General features: G+C 37.8%; 5 protein-coding genes across 5 annotated transcripts in view; 2 read left to right on the top strand and 3 right to left on the bottom strand.

Annotated features, from left to right (window-relative positions):
* LOC115632059 (ATP-binding cassette sub-family G member 1) overlaps positions 1–4,106 on the bottom strand; it is a 29,132-nt gene extending 25,026 nt beyond the window's left edge. The window contains exon 1 of the mRNA XM_030529036.1: positions 3,191–4,106. The gene's annotated coding sequence lies outside the window, so the exon portion shown is untranslated. The remainder of the gene's footprint in view (positions 1–3,190) is intronic.
* An 8,905-nt stretch (positions 4,107–13,011) lies between these two features.
* LOC115631330 (rRNA-processing protein UTP23 homolog) lies at positions 13,012–13,968 on the top strand. The gene is made up of 3 exons (XM_030528051.1): positions 13,012–13,182; positions 13,240–13,443; positions 13,507–13,968. Exons 1-3 carry the CDS (start codon positions 13,063–13,065, stop codon positions 13,900–13,902), a joined length of 720 nt encoding a protein of 239 aa, XP_030383911.1. The 5' UTR covers positions 13,012–13,062; the 3' UTR covers positions 13,903–13,968.
* On the bottom strand, positions 13,967–15,085 carry LOC115631329 (dehydrogenase/reductase SDR family member 7). The gene has a single exon (XM_030528050.1). The coding sequence runs from the start codon at positions 15,003–15,005 to the stop codon at positions 14,040–14,042; it is 966 nt and encodes a 321-aa protein (XP_030383910.1). The 5' UTR covers positions 15,006–15,085; the 3' UTR covers positions 13,967–14,039.
* Positions 15,086–15,797: 712 nt separating this feature from the next.
* LOC115631796 (exosome complex component RRP40) lies at positions 15,798–16,771 on the bottom strand. Its single transcript, XM_030528633.1, has one exon. It carries the CDS (start codon positions 16,595–16,597, stop codon positions 15,902–15,904), a length of 696 nt encoding a protein of 231 aa, XP_030384493.1. The 5' UTR covers positions 16,598–16,771; the 3' UTR covers positions 15,798–15,901.
* A 119-nt stretch (positions 16,772–16,890) lies between these two features.
* Positions 16,891–20,312, top strand: LOC115631795 (enolase). The gene is made up of 3 exons (XM_030528632.1): positions 16,891–17,278; positions 18,436–19,165; positions 19,224–20,312. Exons 1-3 carry the CDS (start codon positions 17,031–17,033, stop codon positions 19,806–19,808), a joined length of 1,563 nt encoding a protein of 520 aa, XP_030384492.1. The 5' UTR covers positions 16,891–17,030; the 3' UTR covers positions 19,809–20,312.
* Positions 20,313–20,621: the final 309 nt, after the last annotated feature.

Below are 20,621 nucleotides of genomic sequence, written 5' to 3'. Positions count from 1 at the left end.
TTAACTGATATTGACTTTGTTTTTAAGTGCTGTTGTGCATTTACCAAAAATAAAACACAAAACCAGTTTGAGTCAAAAAAAAGGAAAATAAAACGAATACGTGAATAAAAATGTAAAAATGCCAGCTATTTTTCGCACAGACATGTGGGCCCCCTTGCACATTAATTACCCAACTGCAACGGCTTTTTAAACGACAAGTTGTGTGTTGCTTTACTGTTGGCCAAAGGCATGGCCAAGCACTGGTTTTTAAAAGTGGTTCTGCGAACGCTTGATTAAGCAACGAACAAAAAAACTTGTTAAGTTCAGCGTGCCGGTTAAGCCGATCATTTTCAACTTTAACTCAGGCAAGAAAATACAGTCATGCAATTGAAAAAAAAAGAATAACAAAAAGCAAAAGAAAAAAAATTAATAAATTCACACATTTGATCATTAACATTTCGTTTATATTATAGTTGTTGTCACAGTCAAAGGTACAAGGGGAATTGTAAGGCACAGCACAATTGTTGTTATAGGGTTTTATGATGATGGGTGAAAAGTGAATTAATGCAGGCAGCCAATCGTAGAAAAATAGAGAGGCAAAAAGTGAATGTAGGGGGGAAACGTGAAAGGAGAACAGACAGACAGAAAGCAAAGGTTGTGCAAACGCACGGCATTCGCAGGCTTATTCATACCTTAAAACTCATACGATGCGCTTGGACGTATTCAATATGCAAAATAGATACATTCCTAAATTAAACACACACTCATTCACACACACACACACACATACACACCTGCACTGAACGCACGACAATTGCCGTATTTTCAATTAAAGTCACGAAGCAAACTAAAAATGTTCAAAAACGTGAACAACTTCTAAAACAAACGCAACGCTGACCGCGGCAAATGGCAATAGCAACAATAACAAACGACTATTTTGAACTATTAGCAAACGAACAATTTTCAAAAATACAATAGAATGAGCGCACACCATACTATATATTACATTAGTATTACATGGGAAACAATACTTAAAGCCTGGGAGCCCCGGCTTAGCTTTGCCTTTGCTTTGCTTTGTATACAAACTGCTATAAGATTTGTTTGTTTCAACGACAATCACATTGTTTTCAATACAATAGTTTCTGTATGATTCGGTTTGTGTGTTCGTGTGTATGCAAAATACGATAAAAATAAAACTAAGTAAAATTACGTATACGACCCGAAGAACTAATTTGCGATAAAGAAGTGACGTCGCCAAGGCCAGCACGTGGCGCGTTTCAAACATTTACACATTTTTGTTTACGCGCCGCCCTCTGGCTTGGGATATTTTTTATCCATTTTCATTTTTGACTGACTTAACAATGGGCACGACATTAAAGATACAGAGTTTTATGGATCTGAAACACGCAACACAAAAATCCGCAACACTAATGTAATTGTAATTTTATATACACATCCATAAGAATTTAACAAAGTTCAATTCGACGCTACAACGTAGTAGCCGGCAATATATATATATATAAATATGTGGTTAGGGCCAAAGCTGTTTATGTGCTTACTTCATAAAGAGTCATCGCACCGGCATAGCTGGATATGTTGACAAGTTTTGCACTTAGAGAAAACAAATACATACATACATATGTCAGTGGGAACCCATAACTCTGCATAGCTGAATAATTTAAAATAAGAATGAGGCTCGAAAAGGTTTAAGCAAAAACATATACTATTTATGAATCTTCATTCGGAAGGTTCAAGCACAGGTCGATGCGGCAGCAGCAATTTTAAAGAAATATGTATTAATATAATTTAGTATAAAGTTTGAGAAAATGTTTATTTGCATTTTGTTTTTTGTTTTTACCTATTTACAACGAAACTTCGCTAATTAATTCCGCTAAACGCATTTTCAACAAATAAAAAACATTCGTCACAATGGAATCTTTGTTTATTTGTTATTTTAACGAAATATGTATTAATATAATTTAATATAAAGTTTGAGAAAATGTTTATTGGTTTTTGTTTTTACTTATTTACAGCGAATATTCGTTAATTAATTCCGCTAAACAACAGATAAAAAACATTCGTCACAATCGAAGCAGGCCTTCTTTGTTTATTTGTTATTCACATTATAATAAAGTAGAAAACACTTTATTTCAATTCCTAAATCTAATTTTAGCTATTTACATTTTTTTTTTTTTTTTTTTTTTTTGAGCCAACGTTAAGAAATAAATAATTTTCGTTTCCATAAATTTTTTATAACTAGCTGGAGATTTCATATTCAGATTCAGATTGCCGCGTAGATAAGTTTCAGTGAAGGTTATGATTGACAGCATAGTTTTAGCGAAAGTTTTATTTGCAAGCTCCCATCATATTCATTATTGAAAAGTTTTCACATTTGTACAAACATATGTATGTATGTTCATCTGTTATACAATATACAGTTTATGTATTGAAACATTGAGTAGTTGGCAAAATTCCCTCTCATTAAACACACGGCTCGTAATAAAATGACGTGCTGTGCATAAAACCATTTAAAATTCAAACCTCGCTCGGTGTAGCGCAGGAATAAAATCGAAAACTAAAGCACGCACGATATAATTTAAAACGTTGCGCACCCGCACAGCAACAGACACCAAACAAACAAAAAATCAAAAACATCAAACGATGTCGTACCATCAATGAACAGACAGAGAGACAAAACTAACCAGAATAGCAGGCGGGCAGACAAACTAGCTGATAGGCGAAGAGAAAGACAAAACGAACTGAGACACCACTACTGGCCTACATTCAAAACAACAGCGGCAAGAGACTAGACGACGGGGTTAAATGATAAAAGAAAATAAAAAGTTCTTTCGCTGCGACGCAACAACTTTCGACAGTAGAGTGGGGTTCGAACTAATTTTTAATGACCAATAGTTCCTTGTCTTTGACTCTAACTCTCTAGTTTTTGGCGTTTTTAGCCAAAGTTCTTAAGAACTCTTTTGTTGCCAGGAAAATGTAACAATTTTCCCTTTTTAAATAAAAGCAAATGTGTATCTTAATGTGAAATTAAATAACTATTAGTGAGCTGTTTACAAATGAGCGAAAGAACTACACATTCGACACACTATTTGAGATCAGTCGTGTGGTTGTGGCTGCAGCGTGAACAGCTGATTAGAAAGTGTAGGTCAAAAGCACAGTTACATACATACATATGTATGTAGTAAGTACTAACCTGTTGAGAATGCTTGTGGCCGTTCTTTGTATCCAACTTTCAAACTTGTTGCGTAGCTGCTGTTCTTTTGCGTTGCGACTGCGCGTAGGTATTACTCCTTCCACTATTGTTATTGTTGCTTTTATGTTTCAAACGAAAAATACGCGCGCGCATATGCACAAATATGATGCGACGTAAAAGTTTACAAGTTGAGAAACAACGACACAAAACACAATTCATGAATGAAGTTGCGCATTACATACACATATACACACTGACAGATTAGATAGTTTATGCAGAGAGTATCCATATGTAACTTTACAAATAATTGCTCACTTTTGTTTTCTAACAATAAAACATAACATTTTCGTACAGCACGTGATGTAAAAATTGTCTCCTTTAGATAACCTTCTTTTTAGAGGCTTGTATCACTTAAACTTTTCTTTTACGTGATTTTAATGCGATGCAACATTTTCAAATTCTGTATACATGTTATATGTATGCAGACATATGTTTTTGTATTTTCCGTTTAATGCAGCACTTTCTTTTGCTAGCAACTGGCAACTTCACGAGCTTTTTATGTAAACAGTGCATGTGGCGGGCTATACGTGCAGAAGGGGAAGTGCAGTGCCCCACGTTAATTTGTATATAGAATGTATGTATGTATGCATAAACTACACTTGTATGTATTCTATATTCCTTTTTATTTGATTTGTTTCGATTAACTGTCTATACGTAAAGTAAGTGTGCTTTTTATTCCATCATTGAACTTATGCAGATCACTCGGCGCGTAAATTAACGTTAATTGTGTGTGCACTCGGTTTGCTTGTAGATACATACTTACATATGTATGTATGTATATTATTTACTTCTTTGCTTTTCACTTTATCATCGATGCGTTGCTACTCCCGTTCCATTCGCGTGCGTCCATGCGCGCAGCCCGTTGCCGTTCAACTACAGAACTTTTGGCGCTCTCAACGGCTCTTATAGTAACGGTGCTCACTCTACTTGGCACTTGGGGCAGGCGCGCTGATCGTTCAAGAGAGCGCCAATTAAGCTCTCTCACTCTCACGCCGGCACTTTACGTTTTAACGTTACGTTGCTTGCATTTTTGCCCTGCTGTTAATCTTTTTTTTAAGTTGGCCATTTAATTGGCTTGCTTTTTTTTTGTTTTTTGTAAGTAATAATCATAATTTTTATGAGACATATGCAATGGTTGTACTTTATGTTCCAAGGTCTCTATGCCAACATATGCTCTGCAATATCCAAACACATACACACATATAAACTGTTCGCTCGTCTTGGGTAATTCTATGGCTCAAGCTTATGGAATTTCTACGTTGTTTTCACCGTCTTGGAGTTTAACATTGCGTCTGTGTGTCGTAAGAGTTTCCCTGATGACGTTTATTCAACATAGACATGTTTATTAAACGCATGTAACTGCATGTGCTTGCTATGTGTATTTATGAGTCAGCGTGTGAATGAGCTGGAAAATCTTTGCGGTTGGGCTAAGAACAATGCTTTGCATTCTGCAACCAATGTGGGTGACAAAAAATCACACTAGTAGTTCTTCCTCTAAATAACATGATTGTAGCAGCTATTTATAAATCTGTCGTTCCCCATTTGATATTTATTAAATCAAAGCTAGTTGTTTGAAAAACTCGATTCCATCTATAAATATTAAAAGCGTTCTAACTAGGCCATAACTAATTAAATTCCAATAATTATTGAGATAATAGTATTTTTGAAAACTGTACAGGGTGCGCCATCTTTTATGTCGGTATGTAAATATTGAATAACTTTGTCATTAGTGAACCGATTAACTTGAGTAGACCAGTGTTGAAAAATTAGTCTGAAGAAATTGTACAGAACCAAATTAAATAAAAATATCTCATACTTGAAAATCGGTTGTTTATTTTCAAAGATATTCAATGTTTACATACCGACATAAGAGATGGCGCACCCTGTATATTCAATTTCAATATAGAAATATTAGTTAGATTTCTAAAATAATCGATTCAGAATATTGAAATCGCCTTTGGAAAAAAACTTTGTTTATGGCAAAGATTGCATTCGATTACAGACACGTGGCGAAGTACTAAATACGTATTTAAATGGTTAGGTACATATTGCATTGATCAACGTAAATAAAAAAAAATAATAATAACAAATAGAAATACATTTGTAATGACTAGCCTAATAACTTAAAGTAATCTTGAGCATGTAAAGCTAGGATAAATTGATAAACAAATAAAAAAATAAAAATAAATAAGCCAGGAAGAGTTCAAAAAGTCAAGGCGTAAGGTGATCTGTTTTTAATTAATTTAAAAAGGAATAACTGTGAATTTTAAATCAACACCACAACCAACATGTCTATATCGTTATAGAGCGAAGACATTCCTGATACAATCATTAAACTATACTGTTTTTGAACTTTTATCAACTTGATTTTGTTTTTCATAACCCGTGCTCAAAGGGTAAAAGGGTACATATGTACATAGTTTGCAATAAACACAGCTATAGTAGAGTGTAATTATCACGTAAACACTTTGCTGTAACAAATAATATGGCCCATGAAAACTTCAATATAACCAGGTGCAATGTATTAAGTATAAACAAATTAAGAACTTTGTAAGCGGCCTAGTAATAGATATGTAAGATATGTAAGTATGTACATATCTAATTTCTCCCTTGTGATCATTAAAACAAGTCAAGGTCATTCAAACATGTTATTAGTTAGTATATTGTACATTGTTCTAATTGTTTTGTTATTTTTTTTGCTAGAAGTCAGGGTATGAAGAATTTTGTTGACACTATTCCACATCAGCCACTAAATGATTAAAAACATATTTCTCGGAATTGTATCTATCAGATTTCAGTGGAAAGTTTTCTTAATGACTTGAATATTATTTTCCACACCTCTTCTGCTTTCTAGCATTTTAATATTCCCGTCAAATTTTTTGCAATAGTATGCCTTTGGCATAACGAATTTCCAAGTGAAAAATAAAAAATATTTTATGTAACCAGAGGGGGTGATTCACGAATCCCTGACATGATTACCTTGCTACCTACTGCCATGGACTTGAATAGAGACTTCAGTTATAGCTAATTAATAGTTTGTTCAGCTATTTAGTTGTCTCCGCTATCCGCGGCTCGTCATTTTAGCTGTCAAGCTGTTCATTGAACTGATCGCTCGAATATGGGATTAAAGGGCAAGCCCTTAGCTAACAAGTACTTGGCTGACGGGCTCAATGAATCCAATGTGACGTATGTGCAACACATGCAAGCAATTAGAGATAAGTGCAGGGCTCTAATAACAACCATAAATATGCTAAATCCTTAAATACCATGTTCGAATCTTTATATCACTAGATTGGGGGCAATTGCTCGTAAGTTCACGAATCAAGCACCCTTTAACAAAAGCGATACAGTACCAAGAGTGGATTGGGGGGGCAAGGTGAGCGAGTTTCTGGGTAAAGATAACAAAGATAATTAAATTGCAACTACAGTAGTTTTATTAGCGCTCGTTAAGAGCCTGTTTGTTTGCCAGAGATATCAGATATTTACTGTTTCATATAACAGCGATTAAAGGCGATAATGCAGTTATTTAAATGCGAACTCTAAGTACCAGGTACGCACAATAGAAATCTAGCACACATGTCAAGCCTTCAAGCCCCAACATGTGCATATATTCCCAACAAAAGTTTTCCCACACACTTATCTAATGACTGCTCATCAATCGAAATCGTATTTCATTTATTGCTAGTCCCATTAAAATGGGCTACAATAGCTTTATTTAAGTCCCCCAATGTGATGGGCAACAAAAACACAATAAAAAGCAATTTGATAAACATTTGCTTCTGAAATTGATGTTAATATTCATATTCCTAACCAAGAAGCCATTGTTAAAATATGACAACAAAAAACGTCCCTTTCAGTACGTAAAGTTCTAAGGTTTTTAAAGGAACAAACTTTACAAATTCTACAAGTATATCATGAATGCAATGTTACTTGATTGAATACTAAGAATGTAACTTGAAAGAAAGAAAGAATTCAATCCTAAAATTTAATGTTCTTTGCGAATTAGTTTTCAAACCTTACATGGAAAATAACCCAAAATTATAAGCAAATTGTTTACTTACTATTTTAGTGACCAAAAAAATCTTATTCTATTTTCAAATTTTATTCTTATTTATTCTTTTTTCAATTAAATAAAAAAAATATTGTGACAGCCCTCCTAATTGATGGCAAATCGAGATTAAAATTGTAAAATTTCGGATAAATTAAATTGAATAAAAATAAATTGTGAAATTTCTGACAAATTAAATTAAATTAAAAAAAATATTGTGACAGCCCTCCTCTGCGATTCTCATACCAAGTACCTAAGTGATGGCAAATCGAGATTTAAGTTGTGAAATTTCTGATAAATTAAATTAAATAAAAATAAATTGTGAAATTTCTGACAAATTAAATTATATAAAAGTAAATTGTATAATTTCGGATAAATTAAATTAGATCAAAATGAATTATGAAATTTCTAAAAAATTAAATAAAAAAAAATTGTGGCCGCTCTCCACTGCGATTCTCATACCAAGTACCTAAGTGATGGCAAATTGAGATTAAAGTTATGAAATTTCTAAAAAATTAAATAAAAATAAATTGTGAAATTATTGACAAATTAAATTAAATAAAAAAATATTCTCATACCAAGTACTTGAGTGATGGCAAATGAGAATTGAATTGTGCAATTTCTAACAAATTATATTAAAATATTGGGGAATTAAGATGTGAATTTTCTAATCAATTTTGTGTATATATAGACGTCTTAAATATTAATTAGAAATACTTTGTCAACATTTTTACCAGCTCTAGCTAATGGTGAGTCATATGACACAATTATATTTGAAATGCAAGTTAATTGCAGAGCTTTTTGACAAGTCATTTGTTTGCCAGAGTTGACAGAATTACTTGCATTATTCCAGCACTGAGGTCGTGACAATCTGTCCAGCTACAATCAATATGCAAATCAAATCAAATCCACCCCCAACCGGGCCGGCACTTTGGCACGCGTTTCAATGCTTAGTTCCGTAAAGTGGCGCTTATGTAAAAATATTTATATTTTTTGTACCATTTAGTTATAATATGTGCATATTTAATTTTCAATTTGATGCCAAATTCGAAATGAGGCTCTTATGTTTGTTTATTTCATTTAAATGAAGATATTAAGATTGCAATTCTGTAAAAAGGTAGTTTGAACGTAGGACAAAATTCTATTAAATGAGTGAGCCACGAGAATAATTAACAAAAATCTTCTGTCCATCTGTTCGGTCCTCCGTCCATCGTAATATTCCGTTCAATTAAAGTCGGTTCAGTATAACATATGGCTTTAAAGAAGCTATTTCTTTGGGTGCAGTAATTTAGAAATTGATTGCTAGCTTTGCCAGCTGCGATGGAAACCCAACTAGTATCAGACATAAAACAAATATTTGCTTTTGAGAGGCTATTTCAGTAGGAGAAGGCGGAGGTCCTTGCAATACCGACCATTGCACCAAAGTCAATTGATTTGCGAACGCGAAAAGCAGGTTCAACATTTCTCTTTCTCAATCAAATAGAAATACCTGGAGATATTGACAAAGACAGCATTGGTGAGCAGTCTAGTAGCTGGGAATGAAATGAGATTTCTATAGCGCCTCATCATAATCTGAAGTTTCGTCAAAATCGGCTCACTATATCATATATACGAGTATAGCTGCCATAGCAACAATTGGTACAACAAAGTTTTTTTTAGTTTAATGACAGTAGCGGGGAAAAGGATATATACAAGGTATTCAAGAGTTGGGTGGAGGACGTTATTTATAGCTCGACCTACATAGATTATAGATAAGCAAAGCCCAGGAAAAAGGTCAACTCGAGTTCGAATATATGCTTTGTTTGACGCTCGATATAGGAGCCTAATAAAATACTCTTCATTCAAACTGTGCTAAGGTTTACAACGCAAAGAGTTGTTGAAATACACTTAAGATTAGTTTCTAATCCTGCCATATGTATTATCAACCGAGACAAAAATAATACAAATTTAATTCATAAATACCAGTTGAGACCGATGTTGATGAATGAACTAAAGCAGATACTAATAATTTTCTATCAATGTTTTCTTATTTATGCTTCAAAAAAATACTTTCTTAGCTCTCAATAAATTGTTTTCCTAGCCCGCGATGAGCAAATAAAGTACAGTACAGTATCGCTTTAATTTCAACATCATTACTTTTTCAAATTCATTAAACTATAGAAATATAATAGCATGATTCCACAACAAAATAATGAGTTTAGTGCTCGCAGATTATTTGCAGCCTGAGTTGAGATTAGAAAGACGGAACTTTCGTTTTTATTTGCACATGCGGTAATAAGTTGTTGATTTTTGTTTGCTTTAATGCTCTAGAAAGTCAAAGGTCATCAAATTTGTTTACACGTATTCTAATGTTTGATGTTTAATGAGCTAGGAGCGGAAATTCAAACAGCACGTGATAGTGTCACCTTCTAAGGCTATAATTCTGAATAAAAATCTACAAAAAATATTGGTTTTTAAAGCAATTCAATAATTTTTACTAAAAAGGAAACACCAACCGCTTTTTATGACGCTATAAAAATTTTCCACTCAAAACATGATAGTAGCGAAAGAATAATAATAAAAAATCAAATTCTTGGTCATATATATTCGCAGCTATTGTTGCGCGCCTTTGCTCTTTCTCTATTAAAAAAACACTTGGCGCGTACAGTGTTTGCTAATGAGCACATCAAGGGGAAGAGCTCGAGATGGAGCTTGAGCTGGAGCTGGAGCTGAGGGTGGGGATGGGGGTGGGTGTGGGGGTGGGCCTTACCAGTATATCGGCTTTGAATCTACCAGTGGAGCAGTCAGTAAATGCAAAAGTCATTTGGCAACTAATTAAGCCATGTGTGCCAAGTCTCTGAGTCTGCTGCTGCGGCTTCAAATGACTCGGCAATATACATATCTATATACATATATGTATGTATTTATATATGTATATTCGATTGGTATGATCGGCTGATTGGCATGCATGATAGCGAACTGCAAGCTTGCCAAGTGAATGGACGACGAGCCAGCCGACCAGCCGGCAAGCCCAAATGTCGAGCTTAGATAGAATTGCAAACCAATGTATGAATGAAAATGTTTAGAATTTCGGGACGGTTCCGCGAAGAGGGAAGAGCGCGGGAGATCACCAGAGATATGTTTATGAGGATGAAACCAAATTGGCGGTCTACCTGACGCCGGTCGCGTACACAACTGGCGTTTGATGAATTTCAATTGGGCCAAGCGGAAAGCGGACTTTGGCTTACAGGAGCTGTATCTTCATTCGGCGATCCATGCTAGTGATGAAATTAATTATGTGCCAAAACACTGATTTGATTTCTTCTTGCTATTGTCTTTCTTTAAAAGTTAATTATTGGTATAAAAAGGGTTAAAAAGAGACTACGTTTCGGACAATCATTTGTTGGTTTTCATATGATGTTAGGCTTTCTTATCTTTTAAGTTTAGTTTAAATTGTTATATTAAGTTATATATATATTATAATATAATAAATTATATATATATATATAATATAATCGACAGTATTATTGTTGATATTCTGAATAAAAAATAAAATTAAAAAATATAAAAAAATTATAATAATCTCAACAGAACTGCCACAATCTACAATCTCGTAGGCAGTCTCTTTCCACGCTGGGTAAAAAATTTTCCACTAAATTATTTAAGCCAAGTATTTTTTAGAATAAACCGTCCTTTGTTTAAGTAATTGTTTTATAATTTTTGCTTGTTAAGTCTATTATCCTAAATAAAATTTATCCAACGTTATGGAGGCTTTATTAAATATTATTATAAGAGTATTTTTTAGGGTTTCACAGCATTTAAGTTGAAATTTTAACGTATTGCATAACTCAAGATCTCCGAAGCTACTCTATCTTATAAGTATTCCTAGTAGTTTTTACTTGTATAATTTTTCTAAATAATCATATATAATTAAGCTAAAAAGCCAGGTTTCCAAAGATGTCATCTTCAATTAACAAAATTCTAAGCCCTCTAAACACGTTTATGTATATTATATATACAAATTGTAAATTGTAATTGTAAGTTTATATTTTCGTCACTAGGCGGTTCTTCTTCTATTCCGTTTTGTTTGTCTGTTAGATGGAACTTATGCGTCACTTTCTTCTGCCCAGTTTACTTTATATGGAGGAAAGCTCTGATAGCCCAGCTTGAACACTATGCCGCCGGAAATCAAAGTACGGGTAATATATGTATGTGGAGAATATGTGTTTGACGTAAGAGCCATTTGATTGGCATGCGGAACACGTACAGTGGGCTATGACTTGTGTAAAATGACACAAAAAGGTGCAGGTAAATGAGGTACGCCAAAAGAAAAGCAATGGTTTGTGCATCATAATGGTGATCAATTGTTTTGGGCATTTTTTATTTGAATTGCCACCAAGTTGAACAAACTTGATTGCGAATTAATATCGGGACGGGCACTGCATTGAAATTGATTTAAGGTGAATGGACGGGTAAAGGCTCAGATGCAGTGAGAGAAATGCAAATTGAAACCAGCTCTAGTCCGCACGCTATATATGTATATACATACTACACTTTAAGCAGCGTACTTATCGCCCACTGGCAGTGGAGGAAATGTTTTGCCACAGTAAACTTGAAACTACTACTAGCATTCCCTTTTACCCTTCGGGTTCAGGGCATAAAAAAAATATGCGACAATAATATGAAAGCCAGACTACTGCAAATGGCATAAGTACATAAGTGTATCTGTGTATGGCTTATCAAAATGATAAGCTGAACAAAAAAAATATGCAATTGCAAAGCGAAGCGAAACTATAAGCTCATTAAATTGAAATGCCAATTGAGCGCATTGAGTGGCTATTTTCTAAGGCGACAAGATTTAAAAGTGCATAGAAAATACGAAAACAACAAAGTCCGGAACTAAAACACAATGCAAATATGCACCAATACATGTTCCTACACTTAAAAGGTGGGGGCCAAAAGGTGAATGCAAGCTATTTCGCATTCAAGCTGTTAAGCAACGCTTAAGAACCTTTATAGGCCGTAAATAAACCTTAACTAGATCAGGTAATGAATGCCAATATATCGGCAATGTGTCGAAACCCACTAAACTAATTTGCATGCGCAAGAATTGCATTATACAATGATGGCGTAGCAGTGCTGTAGATAACAATAATCATAATAATAATAATAATTGAAGCCCCAAGACCAAGGAACAACACAATCAGCAGCGTCACAGAGAATTGACTTTGTACGACGTCTAGTTGCATGGATGCAATAACTTAATGCACAGTCGATGATTAATAAAAATAGCCGCAGTTGGTTGTACAATACAAATTACTCACATATGCATGAAAAAAGCACAATTACGATTGTATTTTAAATATACTTTATGTATTTATATAAACAACTTATTTACGCGCAGAAACTATTTCGTACGCTTGCAACTGCAGTAAAAATACAACTAAAGCCATCCAGCCGGGAGAAATACAGAAAACAAAAACTAGAATGAAAACAAAGCGCAATAAAGCGCTGAAGGAGGGTGAAAGCGTGCTTGGGGGATGAAATGGTTGCACTTGGCTTAGGCGCCCAAATGTTTTAAAAATTCAAATGTGACAGCACACAACAGGTGGCGCCACACTGTTTTTAGTACTTCACACGTATACCAACACTGAACAACTGCCAACAACAGCTGTAGTTGCGTTGTTGCCACATTTTCCGATTAGCAGTAATTTGCACGCTGTCTTTGTTTATGTTGTTGACCCGCAATTTATTTCGGAAGTTTAGGCCGATTTAATCTCTTAAAATGAAAATATCTCGTTTTAAGAAGTCCCACAAGACACTCATGTACTTTGCCACACACTTCAGCTATCGCGAGCCCTATCAAGTACTTGTCGACGCAACGTTTTGTCAAGCCGCTCTACAGGTTTGTTTAACGACAGCAACAAAGTATGGACGAATAAACGACATTTTTTGCTTGCAGCACAAGGTTGTTATTGAGGAGCAGATCAAGAAGTACTTCCAATGCAATGTGAAATTGTTGACCACACAGTGCATCATTCTGGAGTCCGAGGCTTTGGGAGCTCCTCTCACAGGCGCCACAATGATTGTTAAAAAGTTTTATGTTCACAAATGCGGGCACGAGGCCAGTGGACCAGTGAGCGCAGCCGAGTGCATCAGGTCCATGGTGAGTTACCACACCATAATGCTGCATTTATCAAGACAATAAGAGCTCTTGCCATGTTTACAGACGAAAGACAGCCGCTATATTGTGGCCTCCCAGGATCGTCTGCTACAGGAAAGTCTTCGCAAGATTCCAGGTCGCTGTTTACTTTATCTGCACAAAGCCACGCCAGTGCTGGAAGCGCCATCGGCGGCCTCAAAAAAATGGGTAAACAAACGGGCTAAGAAATTAATGATAGGCGGAGACAAAAAGAAAATTGAGGAACTGAAGGTTCAACAAGGCCTGAAACAGACAGACAACAAGCCGGCGCCGGAGAAGAAACGCAAGGGACCAAAAAATCCTAATCCGTTGTCATGCAAGAAGAGTAAGAAAGTGAAGGCCACATCAAAGCCTGTACTGCACCAAGTGGAGAAAACAACGCCTATGAAAGCGGATCAAGATTCCGGCGCACGTCAAAAATGAAATCGCATTAGGCAAAGATTAAAATAACAAGTACCAGTACCTATTAAAATAAGTAACGACTCAGTACGTACAAAATTGTATAATTTATACACCTCTGCGTACATTTGTACATTAGATACAAAAATGAGAATTGTATTTTACATCTTGCCCTCGCGTATTTTGTTCAAAGTCTTCTCAGTCATAAATTGACCCAAAATTTTGGTAAGTGTTGGATTACGAGCGCAATAGGCTATGGCATTGACCGGAAACAGACCGCACCAGGTGAAGTCCATTTTATTGGCAATAGCAGTAGCAAACAGTTCGCCACAACGCTCGGCCGTCATGCGCTTCTGATTGGCAGTGCTGAGTCCCACTTTCTCACCTTGGGAGCCGGTGAAGGCTTCCTGCAGAAAATTTGTTGCAATGGGTCCTGGCGAGAAGATGCTTACTTCCAACTTAGGCTGCTCCACTTTCAGAGCCCGTAGATAGGCATTCAAGGCATGCTTGGCAGCGCAATAGGTGGCCGAGAATGGCACCACCCCAAACCCGGCGACACTGGATGTGGCCGCAATATGCCCACGACCACCAGTCTGCTCCAAAAAGTAACGCACGACATGGCGTGTCAGGTGCACTACCGCGAACACGTCCAGCTCGAACAGATCGCGATCCACCTCTATCTCAATATCTGCCCAATTGGCGCGTTGCGAGCGTCCCGCATTGTTGACCAACACGTCCAGGCGCTCGAAATGGTTCAACACCTTATTCAGGTGCGACTGATGCTGCTCCAGCTGCAGCATATCCATGGGCAGGATGAAGACATCCTTCTGCGCCAGCAAGCCACGAGCCACGGCAATGCACTCCGCCTGCACCTCCTCCAGCTGACTCACCCGACGCGCACTCAGCACCAAACGCACTCCGTGCCGCGCCAAACTTATGGCCAGCGCTCGTCCAATGCCGCTTGAGGCACCCGTTATCCAAACCACCTGTCCGCGCATCGACGACAACGAGACGCCGAAACGTGATTTATACCACAGCGCCACATTACAATCGAGCACGAGCCAGAGCACCACATAGAGGAAATAGTACAGCACCAGAGCGATGAACAGCAACTCGAGGAAGGCCATTGCAAGACCAAATAAAAAATAAATGTACCTTGCCCTTGCCGCAACGAAAACTAAATAAATACAGAAATGATCTGCCCGTCTCGTCCGACAGGCAGATAAGAAACACCGAGCGATCAGCTGTTATCGTTAGCGCATCGTCGCACAGTGGGCTGAAGCCGGCAAAACTGTAAAATCACAGCTAGTAATTCTCTTACATTCCCATTCCCTAGTCAAATGGTTAATTAAATATGTAATGGGAATATTTACTACTCTATATGAATTCTTTCTTGATAAACAAATTGGTTTCCTCTTAGGAAACGACTTTTTTTAAAACAAAAATTAAAAATTGCGATCGTTGATCGATTCAGGTATTTTATCATTCATGATTCCAACCCATACAAATGCAGAAAATAGAAATCTCATACGAAAATCCATATACGTTTTGTTTGGCAATTGCATTAAAAGAACCCATTTCTTTTTATATGCAAATTAATGTTGTTTTAGCTACCACAACTGTCCAGATAATTAGTTCCATATCAATTAAGGATTCCAAATGAAATAACAAAAAAATAATAAAAAAATTAAGTTATCGACTAATTGTTCTTAACCGTCACACTCAATATACGAACTACAAAAAAAATGCATTTATAAACTAGGATAACATTTGGGTCCGAACTGATTAATTTTTTCAAAAATTTACCAAGTGACGTTTTTCTAAGCTCCTATCTCACAACCGAATATCGTCACCTTATTATCCTGCTACTCACACAATCAAATACCCACACCAATACACACATGTAGTAGATCAGTAAATTCAAATTTGTACATTGTAAACATTTACTTTTTCTCACATTTTCAAATATAAACTTTAGACTAACTTTCTTAAAATGTAAGTGCAAAATTAGTTAATCATTTTATTACGTTTGCATCACTTCGGTCAGATTCCCGCATACCTTCTCGATCTCTGCATAGCCCGCATTTTCCAGCGACAAAATGGCATTGACCAGTCCCAGAGTGTCTCGTGGCGTGTGCGCCTTCACCCAGATGCGTCCGTTAACTCCCACAGCGATCTCGTAGGGCAATTCTTCATTCAACGCTCCCAATGCCGGGCAATTCTCTCGCAGCAGCATGCGTCCCAGATTCAGGCTGCACTTGAAGAAGAATCCATCTTGGAGCACGCCCAGTTTGCCCCGCTTGCCATTCGAATTAACGCACACCAGCTCTGGTTCAATGTCTGCGTTAGCATTTAGTACTCGTGCGTATATCATGTCCCCAGGGTTGAGATCTGGCCGGTTCTTTTTTGTGGCCGCCTCAAAAGCGAGATACGAAATGGTCGCCACATCTGCCGAGCCAATGTCTACGCGGTATACATCGCCCGCCTTGGCACGCACTATGCCAAGCACTAAATCGCCTCGTGCCGGCACATATCGTCGCTGATAGTTGTCCACCCAGAAGGTGTTCGGCTCCTTATGGCGCAGCGGTCCTGCTTTGCTAGCCACTACTTTGTCGTCTAGTCGCCGAAGTCCAGGTCCCAGTATGACGCGCTTTGTCTTAGCCAGATCCTCGATGGAACTGACACGATCGCCAGGCATTACAAAGTTGCTACTTGTCATAATCAAATTTGTTTATACTGAAGCGCGTTCCAAATCAAAAAACAATGCCGGTCCCATGTGCTGCCAATCAGCTGACGCTAAGAAACCGCGTTGCCAACTACACAAAACTATTTATAGTGCTGCACAACGTAGTAATTTTGCAGGTCCAGCTGCAAATATTACCAATTAGATTGTGTTTTTAAAAACCGAATCGTTTTAACCGTTAAAAATGCAATTAAAAGCCATTTCCACAAATTTCTTTACAGTTCAGCATCCTAATACAGACATAATTGGATATTTTTAGGCCTAACCTTGCACGAAGGTCAACTTGAACGCCACCCCCCACCAGTATATACGCACAGGCCAACCGGCGCAGATCTGGAGACCAGGGCCATATAGTAACGCGCAGTGAATCGGAAGTTTACGTTCCACAAATACAAAAACAACACGAACGATGGCATGTATTATGGCGCTTCGTGCTCTGCGGCGCAGCCCCAACAACAACACTTGGCTGCAGCCATCAACAGCGACGACGTCGACCACAACAACTACATCTACATCGCTAGAGAAGGGAAAACAGCCAGTCGCTTTCTCATTGCTGTCGTCGTCGGTTGCTTTCAGTAGCTATTCAGCCAGCAAACCCGGAAGCTCGGTAGCGTCGCTCTCATCTGGATTTAAATTTCTGCAATTCAAAAGTTCTTGGTATGTATACGTGTACTATGTATATGTGGGTGTGTGCTCTAAGTAATAATTTTTATTTTTGGTGTTCAATTGAAAGTGCAACCACAATTATTATTGTTTGTTAAACGTGCTGCAAATTTTCTGTAAGCTCGGCGATAGCGATTATCTAACAATGTTTTTGCACACATTTGAAGTGGCCAAGTTTGGGCGTTTCTGATTGATTTTCCTACCTTCTATTCGGGAATAAGTTATCATTTCTACTGTTAATTATTGCAACTGACAATACAGCTTAGTTGTTTTATATATTTTACTTTTGCCAATGCAATTTTATGAGCCGCTTTCCGGCTTCAGTTTTCACATTACTTTGCTGTGACCTTAACGCGCTGCGTAGAGGTCATTCGATGCGAGCGCGAGAGAGCGTTTGAATAAAAAAGCGGTGTGGAGAGAGGGGGTGGTTTATTTTTGTATGAGAAAATGCCGCATGTTTTAATATTTATTGCATTTTTCTCTTTTGTTTGTTGGGAAACACAAGTGAAAGTATCAAATTAAAGTTTTAAGATCGTATTTATTTATATGCATAAGTACATATATATGAGATATGTATGTGTGTGCAACTATGGAAAGAACCAGAACCCTCAGCCAGCTTGTTAATCACAGTTCAAGTGAATAATTGAATTAAGCTTATGGCGGCTAGCTTATCATCTCATAATGCCAGTTTGTCTGATTTCGACAATTGTGGTCCAAGTTCCATGCATCCACATATACATACATTCATATATGTATATTTAAAAAAAAAAATTGGTTTGTTCCCTCTTAAGTAAAAAGACTCCAAAAACAATGAAAATTACAAATAATCAATCATAATCGATCAGTTCGCAAAGGATTGCTGAATTATAAGCAGGAGTGTAGGGATTATGGGAAATAAATAATAAGTCTAATAGCTCTTGTTCTTAACCATTCTTGAGTTCATTAAGACAGCTAGATAGGCAAATCGAAACTCATGCTGATCCAAATTATATATGTATGCATCTATATATACATTTATAATACATACATATATACTTTGTAGAGTCTGCGATCTCCTTATATAGTTATTTTAAAAATGAAACGGAATAGCTTATTGCAGGTTATATCGCGACAATATACAATATTTATGCCCGTTTTATTTGTACTTACAGTTCAGGCGAAAACATGCCCATTAAGTCGATCAAAGCACGTCAAATCTATGACTCGCGTGGCAACCCCACCGTCGAGGTCGATCTCACCACGGAGCTAGGTCTCTTCCGTGCTGCCGTGCCCTCCGGCGCCTCCACCGGTGTCCATGAGGCTTTGGAGCTGCGCGATGGTGACAAGGCCAACTACCATGGCAAGAGTGTGTTGAAGGCCGTTGGCCACGTCAACGACTCCATCGGTCCTGAGCTGATCAAGGCCAATTTGGATGTGGTCGATCAGGCTGCCATTGACAACTTCATGATCAAGCTCGATGGTACCGAGAACAAGAGCAAATTCGGCGCTAATGCCATTCTGGGTGTTTCCCTGGCCGTTGCCAAGGCTGGCGCTGCCAAGAAGAACATCCCTCTATACAAACACATTGCCGACTTGGCTGGCAACAAGGAGATCATCCTGCCAGTTCCTGCCTTCAATGTGATCAACGGCGGCAGCCATGCTGGCAACAAGCTGGCCATGCAGGAATTCATGATCCTGCCAACCGGCGCCACCAGCTTCACTGAGGCCATGAAGATGGGCTCAGAGGTGTACCACCATCTGAAGAACGTGATCAAGGCCAAGTTCGGTTTGGATGCCACCGCTGTTGGTGATGAGGGTGGCTTTGCCCCCAACATTCAGTCGAACAAGGAGGCCCTGAACCTGATCAGTGATGCCATTGCTAAGGCCGGCTACACCGGCAAGGTGAGACAAATGTCAATGACCCCATCGACCTAAACTGAAACTTTCTTTTTCGCTGCAGATTGAGATCGGCATGGATGTTGCCGCTTCTGAGTTCTTCAGAGACGGCCAGTACGATCTGGACTTCAAGAACCCACAGAGCGACAAGGCACAGTGGCTGTCGCCCGAGAAGTTGGCCAATCTGTACCAGGAGTTCATCAAGGACTTCCCCATTGTGTCCATTGAGGATCCCTTCGATCAGGATCATTGGGATGCCTGGACAGCTCTGACCGGCGCTACCAAGATCCAAATTGTCGGCGATGACTTGACAGTCACCAACCCCAAGCGCATTGCCACTGCCGTGGAGAAGAAGGCCTGCAACTGCCTGTTGCTGAAGGTCAACCAGATCGGCACAGTCACTGAATCCATTCAGGCTCATCTGTTGGCCAAGAAGAACGGTTGGGGCACCATGGTCTCTCACCGCTCCGGCGAAACCGAGGACTCCTTCATTGGTGATTTGGTTGTGGGTCTCTCGACCGGCCAGATCAAGACCGGCGCTCCCTGCCGCTCGGAGCGTCTGGCCAAGTACAACCAGATCTTGCGCATTGAGGAGGAGATCGGCAGTGGTGTGAAGTTCGCTGGCAAATGCTTCAGAAATCCTCAGTAAGCCATTAAACAGCACTTCAAAATTCCAAACAAAACCACGCCAACCACAACACGCCGCCACAAACTAAGAACGCCACAATAAAGTGAAAAAGGCGAGGTTGTGCGAATTTCGCAAATTCGGTGTATGTGTGTTCATCAATCTTTCGATTTGTGTCTGGCGCACAAAGCCTCAAATATACATAGATTACCAAAACTTTAGCTGTCCTTCTTTTGCTTCGTTGTTCATATAGACACTATTGTTATGTATAACATGATCTAATCATTATTTATATACAAATAAATTACGTATGCTACTTTAAACTGTCGAAACAGGACAGCTCCAAAACAAAGACACGAATAAGTATATCATTGTAGTCGTTGGAATTTCTTCGAAATTAGAAATACATACACACCCATTGAACAGAGAGTACATAACATAATAAATTATACTGAATTGTTGTTGAGACATGCATAGAACTTAAGCATTCAAGTTGTTCAACTCAATAAATTGTTCTTTAACCACCAAACCACCCACACAAAATATACAAACTCCATGAAAGTTTTATTCATAAATGTTATACAATGTGTGTATGCTTATAAAAGTGAAATAAAATTGGTTCAAAATACATACATAAATATAGTATACTTATCAGATGATGATTCATGAAGAGCAAACGAAACACGACCAGTTTTAGATGAAATTGAATTAATAAGTTCGCCACTTTATTACGATTTGTTATTTCCCTTTCGAGTGACCTTCACAGATGCGGGGATGGGGGCGCGAGAAAATGAAATCACTATTTAGAGGTCATGAATTTCGTACCTGAACCTCATT

Source organism: Scaptodrosophila lebanonensis, unplaced genomic scaffold (assembly GCF_003285725.1).
Source record: "Scaptodrosophila lebanonensis strain 11010-0011.00,11010-0021.00 unplaced genomic scaffold, SlebRS2 tig00001412-arrow-pilon, whole genome shotgun sequence".
In the NCBI taxonomy this organism is placed as follows: Eukaryota; Metazoa; Arthropoda; class Insecta; order Diptera; family Drosophilidae; genus Scaptodrosophila; species Scaptodrosophila lebanonensis.
Note: the sequence above shows the minus strand (reverse complement) of the source record. Positions and strands in the feature narration are given on the sequence as shown.